The 17,201-nt window shown below is 47.5% G+C and overlaps 1 protein-coding gene across 4 annotated transcripts in view; it reads right to left on the bottom strand.

Moving 5' to 3' along the window:
• RANBP10 (RAN binding protein 10) overlaps positions 1 to 11,148 on the bottom strand; it is an 81,719-nt gene extending 70,571 nt beyond the window's left edge. For 2 of the 4 annotated variants that reach the window (XM_082489234.1, XM_082489235.1), the window contains exons 1-2: positions 10,933 to 11,148; positions 9,839 to 9,950 (exon numbers count right to left, since the gene is read on the bottom strand). In XM_082489234.1, coding sequence (XP_082345360.1) covers positions 9,839 to 9,950; positions 10,933 to 11,137 — 317 coding nt within the window. In that variant the 5' untranslated portion in view covers positions 11,138 to 11,148. Of the gene's footprint in view, positions 1 to 9,838; positions 9,951 to 10,128; positions 10,148 to 10,296; positions 10,388 to 10,932 lie in introns of those variants that run through there. The other 2 variants (XM_082489236.1, XM_082489237.1) reach the window with 2 other exon arrangements.
• Positions 11,149 to 17,201: the final 6,053 nt, after the last annotated feature.

Here is a 17,201-nt window from a genome sequence, read left to right as displayed (position 1 = left end):
TCGGCCAAGACCAAGCAACCCAGCTGAGGCACGAGCCAAACAAGGGATGCTGCTCTCTTCCAGAGGCCAGCGGGTGATTCAAGGGCTTACTGCATCCTCCAATTGTTTTTAATAACCACTCCTACCTGGTAGGAATCCTGTCCTCCCAGCTATCGCGCACCCCACTCTTTCAACACACACAGTTAAGTCTAAAATAACCAAGCTAAATTAGCAAGTTAGAGATTAACACTACACCCCGTCACAGCGGTGGCATTTCAGAGACTTTCAGAGGCTCTTGTGCACAGCTCCTGTTGTCCGAGGTGGGCCCTGACTTCATGCCAGGCTTAAAGCGTGGCGAGAAATGATAACCCGTATCAATTTACCACCTGAAACCACATTGTCGCAGTCACGGTGGGGGAAGGGGCATGTTATTTTAAGGCAGTGAAAAAACAAGTTACGTCTGCTTAAAAAAAAGTTACCTATAAAATACTGGATTTCAACTGCCTCCGACAATAAATATTTTGGAACTACTTCATAATGGACTATAATGAATCTCTAAAGTGGAAGCGTTTCTGGTTTTATTCGTGGATATTGTGCTGCTCTGTAACAATGCTTCAGAAATAGCACTGACGGGCTCCAGAAAGAATCCCAATTCCCCAAGCAGAGGTCAGTAAAGACAAATAATGCAAGGCTGAAAAGAAGTAGATAAAGGCAAGAAAATAAAATTCTTAAGACCTCATTAAAAACAACTACAAGTATCCTGAGGCATGGAGAAGTCCACTGCACGTCAGCCCTCAGAAAGGCAGAGAAGCTCTAAAAGCCAGAGCGCATTGGAAAGAAGGTGAGCGAGAGAACAAAATTAAGAGGCAGCAACCTGGTAACAACACATCTTCTCACTCTGTTTATGAGTAAATACCGACAAAACTACAGAGGAAGAATAAAGACTATTTTTGCTAGACCAAGGTATCAGATTCCCAGCTCCCTTCCAATTTCAGGATCACGTTCAAACTGGTATGTGATGGCCGTAGGAAGGGTCAAATCTTTTCTGCGTTACCTTCAGGGAGGGAAAAGACTGATGACGTAGATTAGCAATCTATGCAGGAATACTGAAAGACAGAAAATACGGATCAGAGATGAAGACTTGACTTGAGCACCATTTAAGAAAGAAAAGGCATAGTACAAGCCTTAATGGACTACAATCACCGCTAGCCTCTGGCCAGAGTAGCCAACTTCTCCATCTGCCACCCCAAGCATCACCGCATCCAATAGGACCCCAAAGCCTGCGATATACCGTGGTCGAAACCAACTGTACCTGTAAGCTAAGGCGTCCCACCAACTTACTTTTCCAGCTTTAGATTTTTCACTCTTGACAGCTGACTTGCTCTCTAAGTCAGCTGGCATTCAACAAAATTCGCATAAACCATGTCAGCGGCAAATGGCATGACGGTCTGGGAAAAGCATAAAGCATTACTGATATTAATACTCTGATTATTTATTCTGGTTACACCCAACTGTAATAAGTAGAATTTTCGTTCCGTTTGTCCTGCTGATTAACAAACCTCACTTCCAAACGCACTGTTCAGAGCGGCTGCAAATTTTTTATTCGATATATTTGGGAAGTTAAACAGGTTTCCATGATGGAATGGACTTAAGATAACGTTTGAGTCTAAGCCACAGGCCATTTTTCCTGGCATGAACAAAGCCTAGAAAACAGTAGAGACAGACACTAGAGGTACTGCGAATATCTAACAGAAAGGCGTCCAAAAGAGGGCAAGTCATATAAAGACTGCAAGTTTCACACCGAAGACTAATCTTGCATTTCAGCCCATCGTAACAGTCAGCTTCGAACAGCAGCTCGAGTCCATGTTCTCTCCACTAAAGCACAGAGGGAACAATGTAAACACAATACCCAAATCGGAAGAGAACACTCTGCCGCCAGGTAGCTCGTTCTCTTAAGAGGTATTCTCCCGTCCCTATGGCTACTTTTAGGCTTCAATCAGGAATTCAATAGTAACAATTCTTACGCAAGGAGGATTTACCTGCTAGCGTAAGTTTTCATGAAATAAAAAAAAATAAATAACTGCAATACTTACATAAGCACTATTTTCTTTACGTGGAAAACACATTAGAGAAAAAAGTAACCCACAGAGAGTTTTGACAGATGTATTTATGAAATAAGAATACTTTCTCTTTAAAATAATAACAAGTAACCAGAGAGTTAGGGAGAGCGCTGGGAAAGCAATGCACGCTGAACTGCCGGATCTTTACAGGCTGACATCTCCACCCCACGGAATGAAGGCTAGATGTGGAGAGCATCCCTACAAAGAGCTTGTAAACAAGAAGGAAGATTGTATCTCTGGGATTGAAACTGCAGTGTGCAGAGATCCAGCCTTATACCACAGGTACAGCGTAAACCCCGCTGCCAGAAAAGCAGTTAAGAAAATCAATCTGGCAGCGCAGTCGATGTAACGCGGTTAATCCAATTCAGCTTTACAGGGCCAGTGGCAGAAAAAGTAAGGCTTCAGAGTAGATGGTAAATTCTTTAACGGTTCATCATCCTAGAGCTTCGTAAGTGCAGGAAAAAAGGTTCCTCTCCATAAAAGTTACACAACTTGCACAATTTAATTATTAAACAGAGAACTGCTTAGACCCTAGAACATTTAAACAATTAGCTCCCATTATTCTATGATTTGCTTTATTAACTGTAAACACATTCTGAAGAACTGAAGCATAATGTTTTACACGTATTCTGAAGATATTCAGTTGATCTTGCTTGAGTTTACTTTTGCCATATTCCTACCTCTTCTACCACAGAAATTCAGAAACAGCATGGGGAGCGGCAAGGAGCAAGCAAAAAACCTTTTCCCGAAACTCTTATTCTTTACTGTGCAAAATCTTACAACTCTAACTGGACAGACATACACACATATTAAAAAAAAAAAAAAATCAATATAAATAAAAAACATCACAGCATTAGATCTAGAAGATACCTCAGGCATACCTAAACGCGCACATCACAAGTGATGAAGTCACCCGTCCCCATCACTACTTCCATTCCGTTTCCTAATTTCACAAACGATTTTAATGAGGAATTGATATTCTACCACTACACTGGATGGGCCCACGATACTGCTATAAAGCACCGAATTTCACTTTCCACTTCATTGATTTAAAAAAAAAGAAAAAAAAAGAAAAAAAAAGGCAATTTAAAAAGTTATCAACAGCAAATCAGATATTCCAATCTCACAACTCGCTTTACACTGAAAAAGCTGCCCTCGGTACCACCCCCTTTTGCAAGGGCTTAGCAGAACGACGACAAAAAATAACAACTCTTATGAGATGTCATCAACTGAGGTGAAACCTCCACAGAAAATGAGAGTGTCTCTGTGCTTCAGAGCGCCAAAGCTCAGCCAGGCAGTAGCTGAGCAGGCGAGCCTTGCTTGGGCAAGACTGTTTGCAAATGGGAACAAGGTGAGAACTGTTTATTGAACCCACTTGGGGGGATTTATTTATGTGTTGGTTTGTTTAAATGAACGTCTGCGGAACAGCATAAATTCAAGCAAGCAGCCATAGCTGCAAACAGAAGAACAACCCCCTCTCTGTGCTGGTTGTGGATTCTTGGAAACCGGGTTGGAACAAAATAAAAAAGGGGAGGAAATCAATTATTTACAGGCTTATCAGATACAAATAAGGGACCACACAGCATGCGTAGACACTAGAAATCCTCAGTTGCCCCAGAGTATCCCTTAGCCTTCCCTACAGCCACATCCAGGCACGCGTGACGTTATAAGGTGTCGCAGTACAACCAGCCGATGGATGCACACAGCCAACCGTGCCGCTAAAGCCACCGACGTCAGAGCACTTCACGGACAGGCCTTCTCTCAACATCTGGAAACCATTAGGGCACGCGAGCGAAAGGCTTCCCAAAGAGCAATCACACTCACCATATGCTGAAGAGAAATGGAAAGTTGGCAAGGAGAAATGTAAGCAAGGAAGAGAGGGGCAGATTACTTGTTACTAATGTAAAGACGGCTAAACAACCAGTACATCTGACCTTTATTTTTCCTTTTTCAGTCAGAGAGAAACTAAGCTATTTTTAAGTCGGGGGTACGGTGCACTTGTGTAAAAAAGCTAAAGGAAAATTTTAAATAAACTATGTTACGGAGTAAGCTAAATTAGCTCTTTGGCCACTCTCCTCAAAGTACGCTTTCCTCCCTCTCTCAGAAAAATGCACACAACCTAAGCTAGTGCTGCCCGACATCTCTGGACGTCTCAAAGCAACTGTGAAACAGTTCAAGCCAGTGCTGGAAGAAGGATACCAACACACCCTGTTGCCCATGTCTTCCCAACCCTCCATCTTCCACCCTTCTGGGTCTCCCCTTCCCCGCTTCATACACAGAAAGCACTGTATCGAGGACTTATCCAGCAAAAAGACAGTTAACGTGATCCAGCTCGCTCATGACATAGTCACTAGCGCTGGCACAAAGGAAAGGGGTCAAAAAAAAAAAAAAAAATCACGGCAAGAAGAAAAACTAGACTGGCACTTTCCCGAGACGGCTCAAAGTCCTCGTGAAACCGCCCGGCTCCCCTGGCACGGAGGGCTGTGCCACTTGGCACCTCCTCTGCCCGCAGACCGCACTCGCTGCGTTTGCACTGAACACGCAGAGCCACCGTGGACAGACGGCAGCTCTGCCACCGCCGGAGAGGCCGGACTTGCTGCAGAAGGCCAGCACGCCAAAGTATGCCGGAGTAAGGCACTGTCCAAAACCAAACAATCACCAGAAAAGACAGCTGTTGACAGCAAAATGCCATTGCAAAGGCAACCCACAGGCTGCTGGGCTGTCTCTCCCAAGAGCAGCTCAGAAATGGGAGAGGAGGCTGCCGGACAGGTGACTTTTGCTAAAAACAGGAATCTGTGGGCAATCAGGGTCAGCCTCTGGGATGTCCTCCCCAGTCGCACTCCATCACAACCCACCGCATGAATGCAGGAAGTAAAAACAGGTCAAGAAACCAAAGCAGAGGAGAGGAACAAGTACGGCCACCCATGAGACAATTCACCTTGCCCCAGCATAAAGAGGACAACAAAGATGAATTGTCCTCCTGAGTCACAACAGGCTGCGAGTTGTGGGTTGACTGCCCTACCCTGATGAGTCTTAGGCTGTTCCTGTTTACCGAGCAGAGATCATCTAATGGGGCAGCAGAAGCTATGAGATGGGCTGACAAATCAACAGCAAACCGAAACACTTATCCCCTCTCTCTCTCTCTCTCTCTCTCAAATATGAGTCCAGTGCTTCAAATATAGTTAAGGCTGAACTGTTACAAACGCCACCGTGATAAAAGCATGAGTTATTTGTGGCAGCTCAGGAACATAAGAGTCACGTACGTTTCTGCCAGTCTGCGCATCTGAGGAATGCTGGAAGCAAGCCATCCACAGAACCATGCAGATTTGCACCGGAAGGGACCTTGGGACCTTCCTTCTTCATCCTTCTGCCCAAAGCATAAGTAACTCTGAAAGTTGTATCAGGCAGCCTGGGGCCTTGCCCAGGCACATTCGAAGATGGAGATGTCACAGCCTATCCGGGCATCCTGTTTGGGTGCTTAACCATTTTCCCAAGGAAAATTCTTTCTTACATCCAGCTGGCATTCCCCCTGGCACAACTTGTGACCCATTGCCTCTCGTCCTTTTGTTCCAATTGACAACACTCGGGAACACGCACACAATGGCTCAGGAATTAGGTATCCAGCAAGTCTTAAGACAAAACTGTCCAACACCACTTTGAATGGCACTAAATGAGGGTTGCTGCAATCCTACCCTTCCCTCCCCCAGCTCAGCCCGTCCCTTTATTGACGCACCTTCAACCCACCTCAGAGAGCACAACCCTGAAAAGTAGTCCTCAATTTAAAAAAAAAAAAACGCAGCAATTTCTGACAGTGACGTCAATAGATTAAATCATCGTAATTATTTTGATGTGGCCAGCTTTCAACCAGCTATCTCCTCGAACCAGCTCACCACAGGACCGGGTAGCAGACTGTGGGAAGGCACACAAACGTATGGCAAGTGGAAGGGCAGAATCCCAGAGCCTTGTCTTGTATCACTTTAAAGCGTGGTGGAACCACTCCCTGCGTGTTCAGCACAGACAAGGAGGCGAGAAGAGGGCTGGAACTAGAGACTGTGAACGAAATTCTCTTCTACTCTCTGAGGGTAAGAGCCATGTCCCCAAACAAAGAGTAGCAACAAACAACAGATCAACCTACTGACAGATCTGATTTGTTAAGTGTTACCTGGCCTCCTCGGCAAGACAATTTTTCAATGGTAGCCTGGCAGCCTCCCCTCTCCCAGGAAAAAACAAAACAACAACAAAAAACCCCAATAAATAAACATGACCTCTTATCAATAAAGACTAAAACCACCAGGATGAGAAATGACCACCATTCAGCTAAAATTAAGTCTCAATCATCTTTTTTCAACTCAAAGGACTGTAGGTACATCTCGGTGCATGAGCAGTGGAAGATCCAAAGCTAACAAAAGCTGGGAAATCTTAGAAATTTCTTAAGTGCACCAAATGGACTTTTTTTTGCATGCTGTACTTGCTTTGAAATACCCGCCAGTAAACTAAGCCAGATTTTACCCATGCTGAGGCAAGAAAAGTCTAGCGATAGTAAAGGGCGAGTTTTCATAAATCACTTCATTTGCTGCTTTAACAAAAGCACCTTTATGGAGCAGGTGCATTAAAGGGCAGTGGAGAAAGGCAATGCAAAAGAGCTTTTCTGCCAGCTGCGGGTGTCGTGCCTTGGCAGTCTAAAGCGACTGGTGTCTGTGCTGCTGCAGTCGCTCCCTCCTCCCCTGCGCTGGCACTGGGGTTTGCAAAACTGAGCAGAGAAGTAATCTGCCTGAAAAACGGGGGGGGGGGGGGGGTAAGGGTGCCTGTTTTTACTGCTAGGATACAACGTGGTGGGAGGAAACAAAGGAGGGAACCACAGCATACCGTATTTAAATCACCTTAGCCCCCTGAAAGTAACAGAAGGGAGAAGTTAAAAAGGTGGTACCAATACCTCAGTTGTCTCTATAGCTCAGGTTCCTCTACTACGGTGACACTGCCAATCCAGAACTGGCACTGTCTGATTCAAGAATCCTCTTATCAGAGTGTATCATATACGGGCAACACCTCGTCAGGCTGCAAAAAGGCATCATGTGAGCTTCAAGATTCTTACATCTTCAGTAAAAACCACTGGGACCTTCTATTCCACTTCTTACCTGCAACCTTAGTTTCTGTAGTTTATTACCAACTGTCAGCATCTAACCATAGTGTAGAGCACTAGACAAACAATTTATTAGCACAGAAAGATGACAGCTTTGAGTTATTGAGCAAAAATCAATCAGAACTCAAAGCACACTTCCCGAAATTCATTCCACCAAAGTATCTTTTGAGTAAGTCTTGTTTTGAACCCCACCTGTTCACACTTTAAACCTAAATGCGAAAAGCTATCATGAACTCCAGCAAGAGAGACACAGTGGGTAACATCAGGCAGTCCTTACCTCCCTACTCCGGCCAGCACAAATAAAATAACAAGCTACAGAGCAGAGAAATTACACCTGAAGTAGCCTTTCTGGAAATAAGCTCAGAAAGGCTCCTCTTGCTAAAGGGCTTCCAGTTGAGTTCGTGGGGACATGCTTTGCCACTTAAGCTGCTTGAAAACTTCCTTTCATCCCCTCCAATCCCTTCTGTAGATTTCTGGACTTTTATTCCTTTAAACTGAAGCCACCATGGTGTAACAAACACTGGAGAGCTTCCTAAGAAGAGATGTCTCTGCTGCAGTTCACTATTACAACATACCGAGGCACCAATGGGCAGACTTGGAACTATTAAAGATGAGACGTACAAGAGTACCTTCTGACGTGACAGACAGGCAGCAGCTACAATATAACTTCACAATTACAAATCCCCAGCACCACAGTGTGCGAGATAAAAACCGGAGGTCTCTACCAGCAAAAGAAAAACAAGGCACGGGAATGGCTGAGACACCAGAGAAGCTCTCAAAGGCTCACCGCTGCCCTGACTTCGGCTCATAGCTGTCAACGCCTCACGTCCGTATTGCTATGTTAATACAAACGGTTGCATATCTTTGAAAGTATTCCTGGAAAGTAACTGTAATTACAGAATACAGTAAAAACAACAACGGACTATTAATATAGAAAACTGATCTTGGGAAACAAGCAGCAAATTCCATTATCTCCCTGTAAGACTGGTCTAGAATGCAGTAAGGATTAAGTGCTGTTCAGTGACCTTTCATGATGTGATTTCTTTGTCTTGAAGTTCACTGTAAATTATTTTAATTTTAGCAGTTACATAAACTAACCAAGTGCGGGGTTTCAAAACAGACAAGCAGTTAATAGCCAAGTCAGTGAACTGAAAGAATAAAGATGGTCTTTCCACTGGATTTGTAATGCATTCAGCCCAGCATCCACCTCTGCGCAGATAACCTATTAATCATTGCAGGCCTAAATGCAGCACAATTCAAGATCTTTGCAAGTGCCTTTACAAATAGGCCACTTCCCAATCCAACAACAAAAAAATTCAACAGTAAGAATTTATGACTTTAATTTGGTTTTTAGTGGGAATGCTTGCTGCCCTTCCCTAACACCCCTAAACCAGAGTTCAAATGTCCTGCGCGGCTTTCCCTCCTGGATAGTTATATCTGCGATATTCATCCTATAGCAATGAAAAATGCCAAACACACACACACAAAGCAGGCTAATACCTTTATCGTGGTTAAAAATTAAATCTAAACTAGTAGTAGGAACCCAGACCTTGTTAGAAATGTCCCTTTATTGCTTTCCCACATTTCCCAGCATCCCATATATGGCTTTAAAGGAACTCCAAGTACATCCTGGTTCAGTTCCATTTTGGATCAAAATAACGCCCAATACAGTGGCCGCAAGATGGGACGAGATCCAAAACCCCACTGCCAGTTCAGTTCACTGAGGTGCCGCCTAGTAAAGTACGGCTGCATCTAATGCTACCGATAGGATTTGCTGCTTTTGCAGTTCTTCCACCTGCTACTGTTCAAAGTAGTATAGACCGATAGAGCAAACGCAGTCTCAACAACAGCCTACAGTATTAAATACTACCACAAAAAAAAAAAAAAAACAAAAATTATAGGTCAGGAAAAACCTTCTCGTATTTAGCATTCTGGTTCCAGCACAGCCTCCCAAGCTTCCACAGCTGTTATCTGTCATGATACTCTGTGATGCAACCTTTTCTGAGACAATGACTTGCGTCCAAATTCAGGTCCTAGACTAGAGACGACAGACGTAGCACAGATTCCAGCTTATATTCACAATCATCTCATTTCCCTCCCGTTGAACATCTTTTCCTTGGTCATGCCTACTGGATTTCTAAAAAACAGCCTCCGAAGTTCTCCTTCCAGTGCTCAAGTACTGCTATGACTGCTCTGCTCTACGCAAACATCTCTCTAACCGTCCAAAATTAAGTTCAGGCTTCCTCCCTTCTGTTTCACTCCACTTCTGAAGCATAATTCCAGAAATCTGAGTGATCAGACCTAGCTAGCAAGACGAAAAACTATTTTAATTCAAATTGCACCAGAGACCCCAAGTTTCCTAAATTTTTTAAACTGCCCATATCAAAGAGCACAGAAAGCAGCTGTAGAAATGCTTCTACTTCCAGCGCATTCTACCACATTTACATCTGTTGACCAAGAGAATATAACCTCCCCGTGATGTACCTGCCTATTACACCTGACAGCCATGGGACCTCTAACCCTTCCGGAAAGGAGGTCAGAGTAAAGCAGAACTGCTAAATACACATCATCAACCATCAGATTCAAATATGGCACTTACCCATCTCTACCTTTACTGACGATCTTCACTTCAAAGTAATAAATGCCACAGGCTGCAGGTATAGGGTGCGTAGCCCTGACTGAAGCAGCATCTTTGTGATTTTTACCGTGACCTGGGAAAGAACAGAAATGTAAGCGCCTATGGCATTTGAACTCTCTCATGTTTTGCTCTAAAACACTATGGTCTGAACACAGTGGGGATCTGTTTCTACATATAGCCAACAATTTAAAGCACGCTTTTCAGAGAACTAGAATATACAATCCTGCACTGCCACCACAAAGAATCCTTACACTTCCGAGCACTGGAGCTTTTCCTTTTGTTTTCACTGTGAAGTTACTGAGAAAGAATCACAGCACTACCTCTCCCCCCTCCCCACATACATAGTTTGAAGACCAATGTACACAAACAGAAGACAAAAATGATTACACAAGAGGGGAATGACATCAGTGTTTACTAACCAGGCAGGCAAAGGAATGATCAGTTCTCCGCTGGGTGGGTAGGGAGAACAGCCTCCAATAGCGAGCCAGAAAAACATCACTGTGATTCCCCAAGTCCTAGAAGTCTGCGAGCATCTATTTTGTGTAAACTCGAGGAGCCAAAGCCCCAGTTAGGCGGCGGGTCGGTGCCATCCGACCTCTTGGCCGGGTTTTAAGCAGGATGACAGAGTAAACAGACGATCTGGCTACACAGAGGGGCTCGGGCCCGGGCTGGTGACACTGCAAAGCGTTGTATAAGGCAGCACGCTCCGCCGGGGGGAAGGGCCCTCGGCTCCAGACCCCCTCCGCTTCCCCAGCCCAGGAAAACCCCGGCACCCACGGCCACGGCTCCCCCGACGAGCAGCCCCCGCCCCGCGGCCGGAGCTCGGCGGCCCCCCCCCCCTCACCCCTCCCGCCCGTCCCCGCGCTGCTCCCCGGCCCAGGCGGCCCCTTCCCCCCGGGGCTGCCAGACCCGCCGCCGCCCCAAGCGGAGGCCCGGGCTGCCGGCCCGGCCCGCCGCCCGGCAGGCCCCGCGGAGCGGCCGGGCCAAGGGCCGCCTCGCTCCGGGCCGAGGCCGAGGCCGAAGCCGAACCCGGCGCCGCCGCCCCAGCCCGGCACCTTTGTAGTGGACGCGCAGGTTGCCCTGCGAGAGGCCGATGTAGTTGTACTTGTCCTTGGGGCTCCAGGACCGCGGCAGCGGCGTCTCCTCTTGGTTGACGGCGGGGTAGAGGCGGCGGAGGCGCTGGCTCAGCTCCTGCTCCTCGGGCGGGCACGGCAGCGCCGCGTCCCCCCCGTGCAGGCTCCCCGCGCCCGCGTCCGCCATCTTGGATTCGCTTTGTGTCACCGGGCGGGGAGCGAGGCCCGGCTCCGGCCGCCAGCCAATGGCGTGCGAGCGTGGCCACAATGGGGCCGCGCTGCCCGACGGGAAGAGGAGTCCGCGCCTCTCCCGCCTGCCCGCCTCTCGCGCTAGGCGGGACTACAGATCCCGACAGGCCCCGCGCTCCCAGCCCCGCCCCTCCTCGCGGCGCCCTGCACGCTGGGAAATGTGTCCCCCCTCCGCCCACCCCCGGTTAGCGCCTCTGCCTGTCGGACTCCCTTTCCCAGCGTGCCCCGCGGCAGCGGCCGCCCCGCGCCTGCCGGTGCCCGCCGGCCGCCTCCGCGCACGGGCCGGTCCCGGACCGCCCCGCACAGGGGGCGGGCTAGCGCCGTTCCGTCGGCTTCGCCCGGGGCCCGGCCGCTCCGCAGATCCCGCCTCCCGCCGGGGCGGGGCCGAGCCGCGCCGAGGCTGGCGAGCGGCACCAGGGTTGTCAGGCGCTGCCGGGACAGCTATGGCGGCACGCGAGGGGGGTCCTGAAGAGGTGGGGGGGGGGAAGCGTCTCCATGGCGACCGGTGTAAACAGCGCGGGCGGTGCGGGCCATGGCGGCGCGCCGCGCTCCGGCCGGCGGGTAAGGGCTGGGCCGGGCCGGGCCAGAGGGAGAGCGGGCGGGCAGGGGATCTCGGCGTCCGATATCGGGGGCTACCGGCCGCCCTTCCCTTCCCTTCCTTTCCCGCGGGGCTGCGGTGCCTCCGCGACCCTTCTACCCCGACGGGCCGGCAACCCGTCCCGCCCCGCTCCGCCCCGCCCAGAGCCGGCGTCGGGCCCGAGCGAGGGCGGCGGGACGCGGTTCCCCACCCCAGGCCGTCTGGAGGTGTCGATAAACAGCGGGGAAGGCCCTCAAGGGCCACGGCATTCCTGGAGCAAGGGCCACACTCGCTCACAGTGGAGCGAGGGACTTGCTGAGCGATTCCGGTGGTATTTACTTTGCCGCTGTTACTGTTTATAGTTGTTTGGAAAGCAGTGCCTCTTCCTTACCAGTTGTTTTCCATACCATTCCTGTAGCAAAGCATCTGCCATCCATACCTTGTTCTAGTTAGTTTGAAGAGTTATAAAAGCAGAGAGGTCTCTTTTCTTTTCCTTTCCTCAAAGGGAGCAGTTTCTTCTAGCACTTGGGTCTTTATCTGCCTTCTGGCAGCGCAGGACTGCTCCCCAAGGAGCAGAGATGGCGGCTGAAGGTGGGTACAGCATGGGCAAGGCCCTCCCCGACAGCGCTTACCTCGAGTCCTAGATGAGGCCAAGCAATGGGTCAGGTTCTGAGCGAACCTCTCGGCTTGGAGACAGGACTGGAGACAAGGCTCCAAGGCACAGCCAGGGGAGAGGGCCAAAGCAGTACAAAGTACTACAAAGTGGCTCAGGCCTGAGCTGAAATCGAGCTCCTGGACCAGAGGGTACATGGGTGAGGGTCTCAGCTGAGGCTGCTCAGGGTAATTAAGGCCTGTTGGAGGCACTGACATTTCCCTGGGCTGCCTCAAAAGGAAAATTCTGGAGCATTCATGGCCAGGCCAAGTTTTCTCTGAATGTCTTGAGCTTCCCTCCGGCACAGTGAAGGCCTAATTTATACCTGCAGATGGGTTTTTATCTCAGAGTTGTATGATGCAGGTAGTCTGAAAGCATGCTATCGCTGCCTTTTCTGCTTGAGAGCTCCAATGTGGACAGCAATGTCTGCATCCATTTAAGAAAATTTACCTGTCGTAAAAGTGACTTTGATGATATTGAAGTTGTATGTTTTGTACACCTTTCATCAAACAAGCAAGTTTTCCTTGCTTCAGTTTCATTAGCTTTCACAGTGCTCAACAAGCCATAGGTTCCAGATCCAGGCTGCCTGTACCACACTCCAAGTAACAATTGCTTTTGCTCATAGGAAAAGTTGCAGGCGCTTCTCTTTTGTTGTTTTCACTTAATGTGGTTCCCTGGGAACAAGCACCTTTCAATTGCCAAACATGGGATCTTGTAATTGGCGACCCTGCTCTTGTCAGGTGAGTGAAAAGTTGTCATGGCTGGTAGTGTTCTGACTGCCTAGCTGGCTGACATGGCTGTAAAGATTGCCATTATCTTAAGCTCCTAACCTGCAAGAAGAAAAAAAGAGACACGTGCTCTTGGGTGGTAAGTGCAGGCAGTTTTATGAAGCAAACGGAAGCAGAGAGGGCTCAGTACTTTGAGTATCAAACCGGTCGCAAGTTTAGCTGCAGATAAGAAGATGGATTTCTGGATGGTTAGGAACCTTATTTTGCTTAAATACATGAAAAGTGCCCTTCAGATTCTAAAACGTGAGTTAACGTACATTTAACGGTCTGTTATATATTGGAGACTTTCAAAACACTCTGCAATTCTGACCATCGGTCACTTCATATTCATCCTGCTCCTTGGCCCTGGAGTGTCCCTGGCCAGTGGAGTATGAGCTTCTCAGGCGTGGCTCCTGGTTGCCGCTGCTTTTCCATCCCTCCCTGTAGCCAGGCACACAGCACAAGCTTCCACAGTTTCCTTCCTCGTGCCATGAAAGCATGTTGCACCAATTACAATCTTCTCTTGCCTATGTCATTGTGCTGATCACTCAGCAAAATTAAAAGATGACGCTTGTTTAGTTTTCTGCTGAGGTGATGCCTTAGCGCAGCTTGTAAAGAGGCCTGATGAGCAGTGGCAGCAGCGGGAGGATACGGTGAGAAGGAGGAGAGGCTTTGGCTTTTCAAGAGCAGGAAGCAGCTTGATCGGCTCAGGGAGTCTCACCCGAAGGTGTGGTTCCTTGGGCAAGCTGACCCAACTGCTTGGGGTTTCTGTCTCCATCCTCACCGCCAGCTGCAGAATCCCTTCCCCACTGAGAGGTGAATCACAGAATCTCAGATTGGTAGGGGTTGGAAGATCATCTCTCATCTCTGGAGATCATCTAGTCCAACCCCCCTGTCAGAGCAGGGTCACCTACAGCAGGATGGACAGGATGGCGTCCAGGCGGGTTTGGTTCCAGAGAAAGAGACTCCACAGCCTCTCTGGGCATGTTAAGTCACATGTTATGGATTTAGTCAGCCTGAACTGGGTAAATGCAGATTTTCCCTTGGAAAACACTAAAGCGGACTAAAACACCTTCAAGAGTTGTCCAACATACAGTAGAGCTAACACTACCTAGGGACCAGGAGCCTGTTGTGGTGGGGGAGAAACAGAGTCCCCCCTTTCAGCAGTGCTGAGCTCTGACCACATTTCACAGCGCTGCAGCTTGAGGCTGCTGTTTTATACACCACTGCTGTTTTATACACCGGGGTGGGAGAGCCAACAACCCGCCAGCTATGATCTCCCACCCCAAGGCTGTGCTGGCCCTTGGTGGACTCCAAAAGCTAGTCCAGCTTACCCTATGGGCACCTCCTCCGGAAAACAGGTGATTGGAGACTTAGATCTGCTGAAGGGATGACAGCTACCTGCCACTCAAGCGTGAAACCGTGCCGGCAGTTGAAGCCAATGCTCGGGATACCAAGCAGAGTGTGTGGTCACATTGTGCCAGTGCAGCGCCGGCAGATTCCCTGCGGTCTCTGGATCGCTTTGCCCTATCACGGTGTCCTGGTTTGAGTGACACAGGACTAATTTCTCTTCTGATACTTGGGAAAACTGTACTTTTAGAAGACTCCAGCATCTGAATCTGTGAAAATACTTACTTTCTAGCCAGCTGTGGTGCGTGGCTTTCAAGGTCTCGCTGTTTTCGAGCTCGCCAGGTGCGGGGATGAGGAGGAGCAAGATCTGAGCGCTTGACCCACGCTGCCCAACAGGGTTATTTCATACCACGAACGGCACATTCAGTATAAATTAGGAATTTTGCTGAGGAGTTCTCTCTCTCCCGTGATGACTGCCACCCTGAGAGCTCCTCACCCCCGTGCCGGAGCCCCGAGCCCTTCCCTTCCTCACGAAGCCACAGTGCTCGCAGGGTCCCACGTGTCTGTCCCCCGCGGGGAGCACACGGCTTCTACGGATAGAATGGGCTGAGGATAATCCTTGGGTGTTTTATATTGGTATTGGAATCAATACTGGTTCTTTAGTGTTACTAATGTTAATCATCGAGTCTTATTCTATTAAATCTGTTTATATTTCAACCGCTGGGTTTCCTTGCTTTTCCTGATTCCCCTTCCCAGGTAGGGAGGGGTCATCGGGTGAGAGAATAATTGTCTAAACGCCAATAAATTGTTGTGGGTTTTCTCAAACCATAACACACGGCCAGCCTAATTTTCCCTAAAATACACATGCAACTGTATGTTTACTTCTTAAAAGGCCATTCACCTCTATCTGCCAGTTTCTAGTCTAGGAAAGAGAGTTCCTGGTTATATTTTTTCCGTGGTTTGCTGGTTCTACTGGCAGTGGGGCCATCTGTGCTGTGACACTACTTGCCACCCCAGGGACCTGGCTTTGCAGGCACTTTTGGGACCCCGGATCCTGGTTCTTGCCCCACAGGTGACAGGTTTTCTAGCGCTGTTTTGAATCTCTCCTCTTCAGAAGACCACTTAATTCGGGCTAGCCCAGCCGCAGGGTTCAGCCTGGTTGCTCTCACTGGGACAGTGAGGAAGGTACCAAATGTTGTGCCAGTTATCAAACAGCAAATCCTGGACTTCAGTTCTACCTCAAATGTTTCCATTAGAGCCTCCCTCTATATTATATTATATATTATATTATTGGATATTTTCATCCATCGGGCGCTTCGTAATTGACTGTTTACCTTAGATATACACGAGCCAGACTCTCAATCTCCACTGTATATTTAGTTAATTCTGTATGTTTTGAAAAGTTTCTTTCTTGTCATTGCACAGGACCACTCCCGAATCTTCCTCCGAGACTCCAGCTTGCCAAACACGTATCAACAGTCTGAAATACATCCTGTCCAAGAAACAGAAGACTCCGGTGAGTTGAAGAATTCCAATGAAACATCCAAACTTTAGCTAACGTGGTCAACTTTGAATCTTGCTGGAAGCCCAGGGACCATCCCAAACTATTAGGAACTCAAGCAAGTTTTAATTGTTTTAATGTTTCTTTAATATGTACAGAGAGAAAATCTATATGTTGCTGCTAACTCTTGAATTTCAGATGCAGCATCTTTGTGAATTAATTACTGCATTTTTAAGGGTGGAGGAAAGAGGAGATGAATATAAATGTTGTTCTTGGCTGAAACTTTTTGAGTGAACGTACATGCCAAATACTGAAGCCAGAATTTGACCCATATAGTTTAAAAAGAAAAAAAAAAAAGAAACCACACAACGGCGTGCTGTTTAATCATAGGATAAAAACATCCTACAGGAACATCTGCTCCCCGGTATTTACCAGTCTTAGTAAATAAAATAAACAAGCATGGGAAAAATCTATATCCAAATTATGAGAAAATAAATTTCAGGAACGTGTATACCAACAAACTAATGGGAGTTTAAGGTCTATAAAAGCCATATGTTATTTATTTTGTTTGGTTTTTTTTTTCATTAGCATTTTGGTTGTATTTCAGGAATGTGCCACTTCTATGACAAGCTGTGTGCTATATTAGCACAAGAACTTAAAGTATTATTTTATCTCTGGAGCTGGGATATTCTGTAAGCTCTTTCCTCATTGTACAAAAGATTTTCAACTCTCAATAAATTCCAATCTTACTATTTCTCCAATGTAATTTTCCTGCTTATTGCACTGAAATTAGGGCATTTAAGCTGCTGAGGCTTTACATTTAACTGTTTCAAGGCTTGGTCAGTCTGAAGTTTGGGTTTTGAAAGTCAAACCCTCCTGTTTGCCCATGATTAATTTTTTGTAGATTTTATAGATGGAATAGGGAGGGATTTGTGTTGGACCATCGTCTACTAATTATTTGGTTGTAATAATGAAGATAAAGTAGAGCAATCCAGCATAGCTGGCTTTTTCCCCCCCTAAGAAACACTGAGAAAGCGCCAAGGTAGAAATGAACAGACTCTTAAAATTAACAACAAGATTTTGCTTTCAGAAGAGCTTGCAATTTCTGAAGGAAAATTGATTTATCACATTCTTTTTTACTGTTTCTCAGACCTA

The sequence above is a fragment of the Vanellus vanellus genome, assembly GCF_965231255.1.
Source record: "Vanellus vanellus genome assembly, chromosome: 12".
NCBI lineage: Eukaryota > Metazoa > Chordata > Aves > Charadriiformes > Charadriidae > Vanellus > Vanellus vanellus.
The sequence above is the reverse complement of the archived record's forward strand: the minus strand, read 5'-3'. Positions and strand labels throughout refer to the sequence as shown.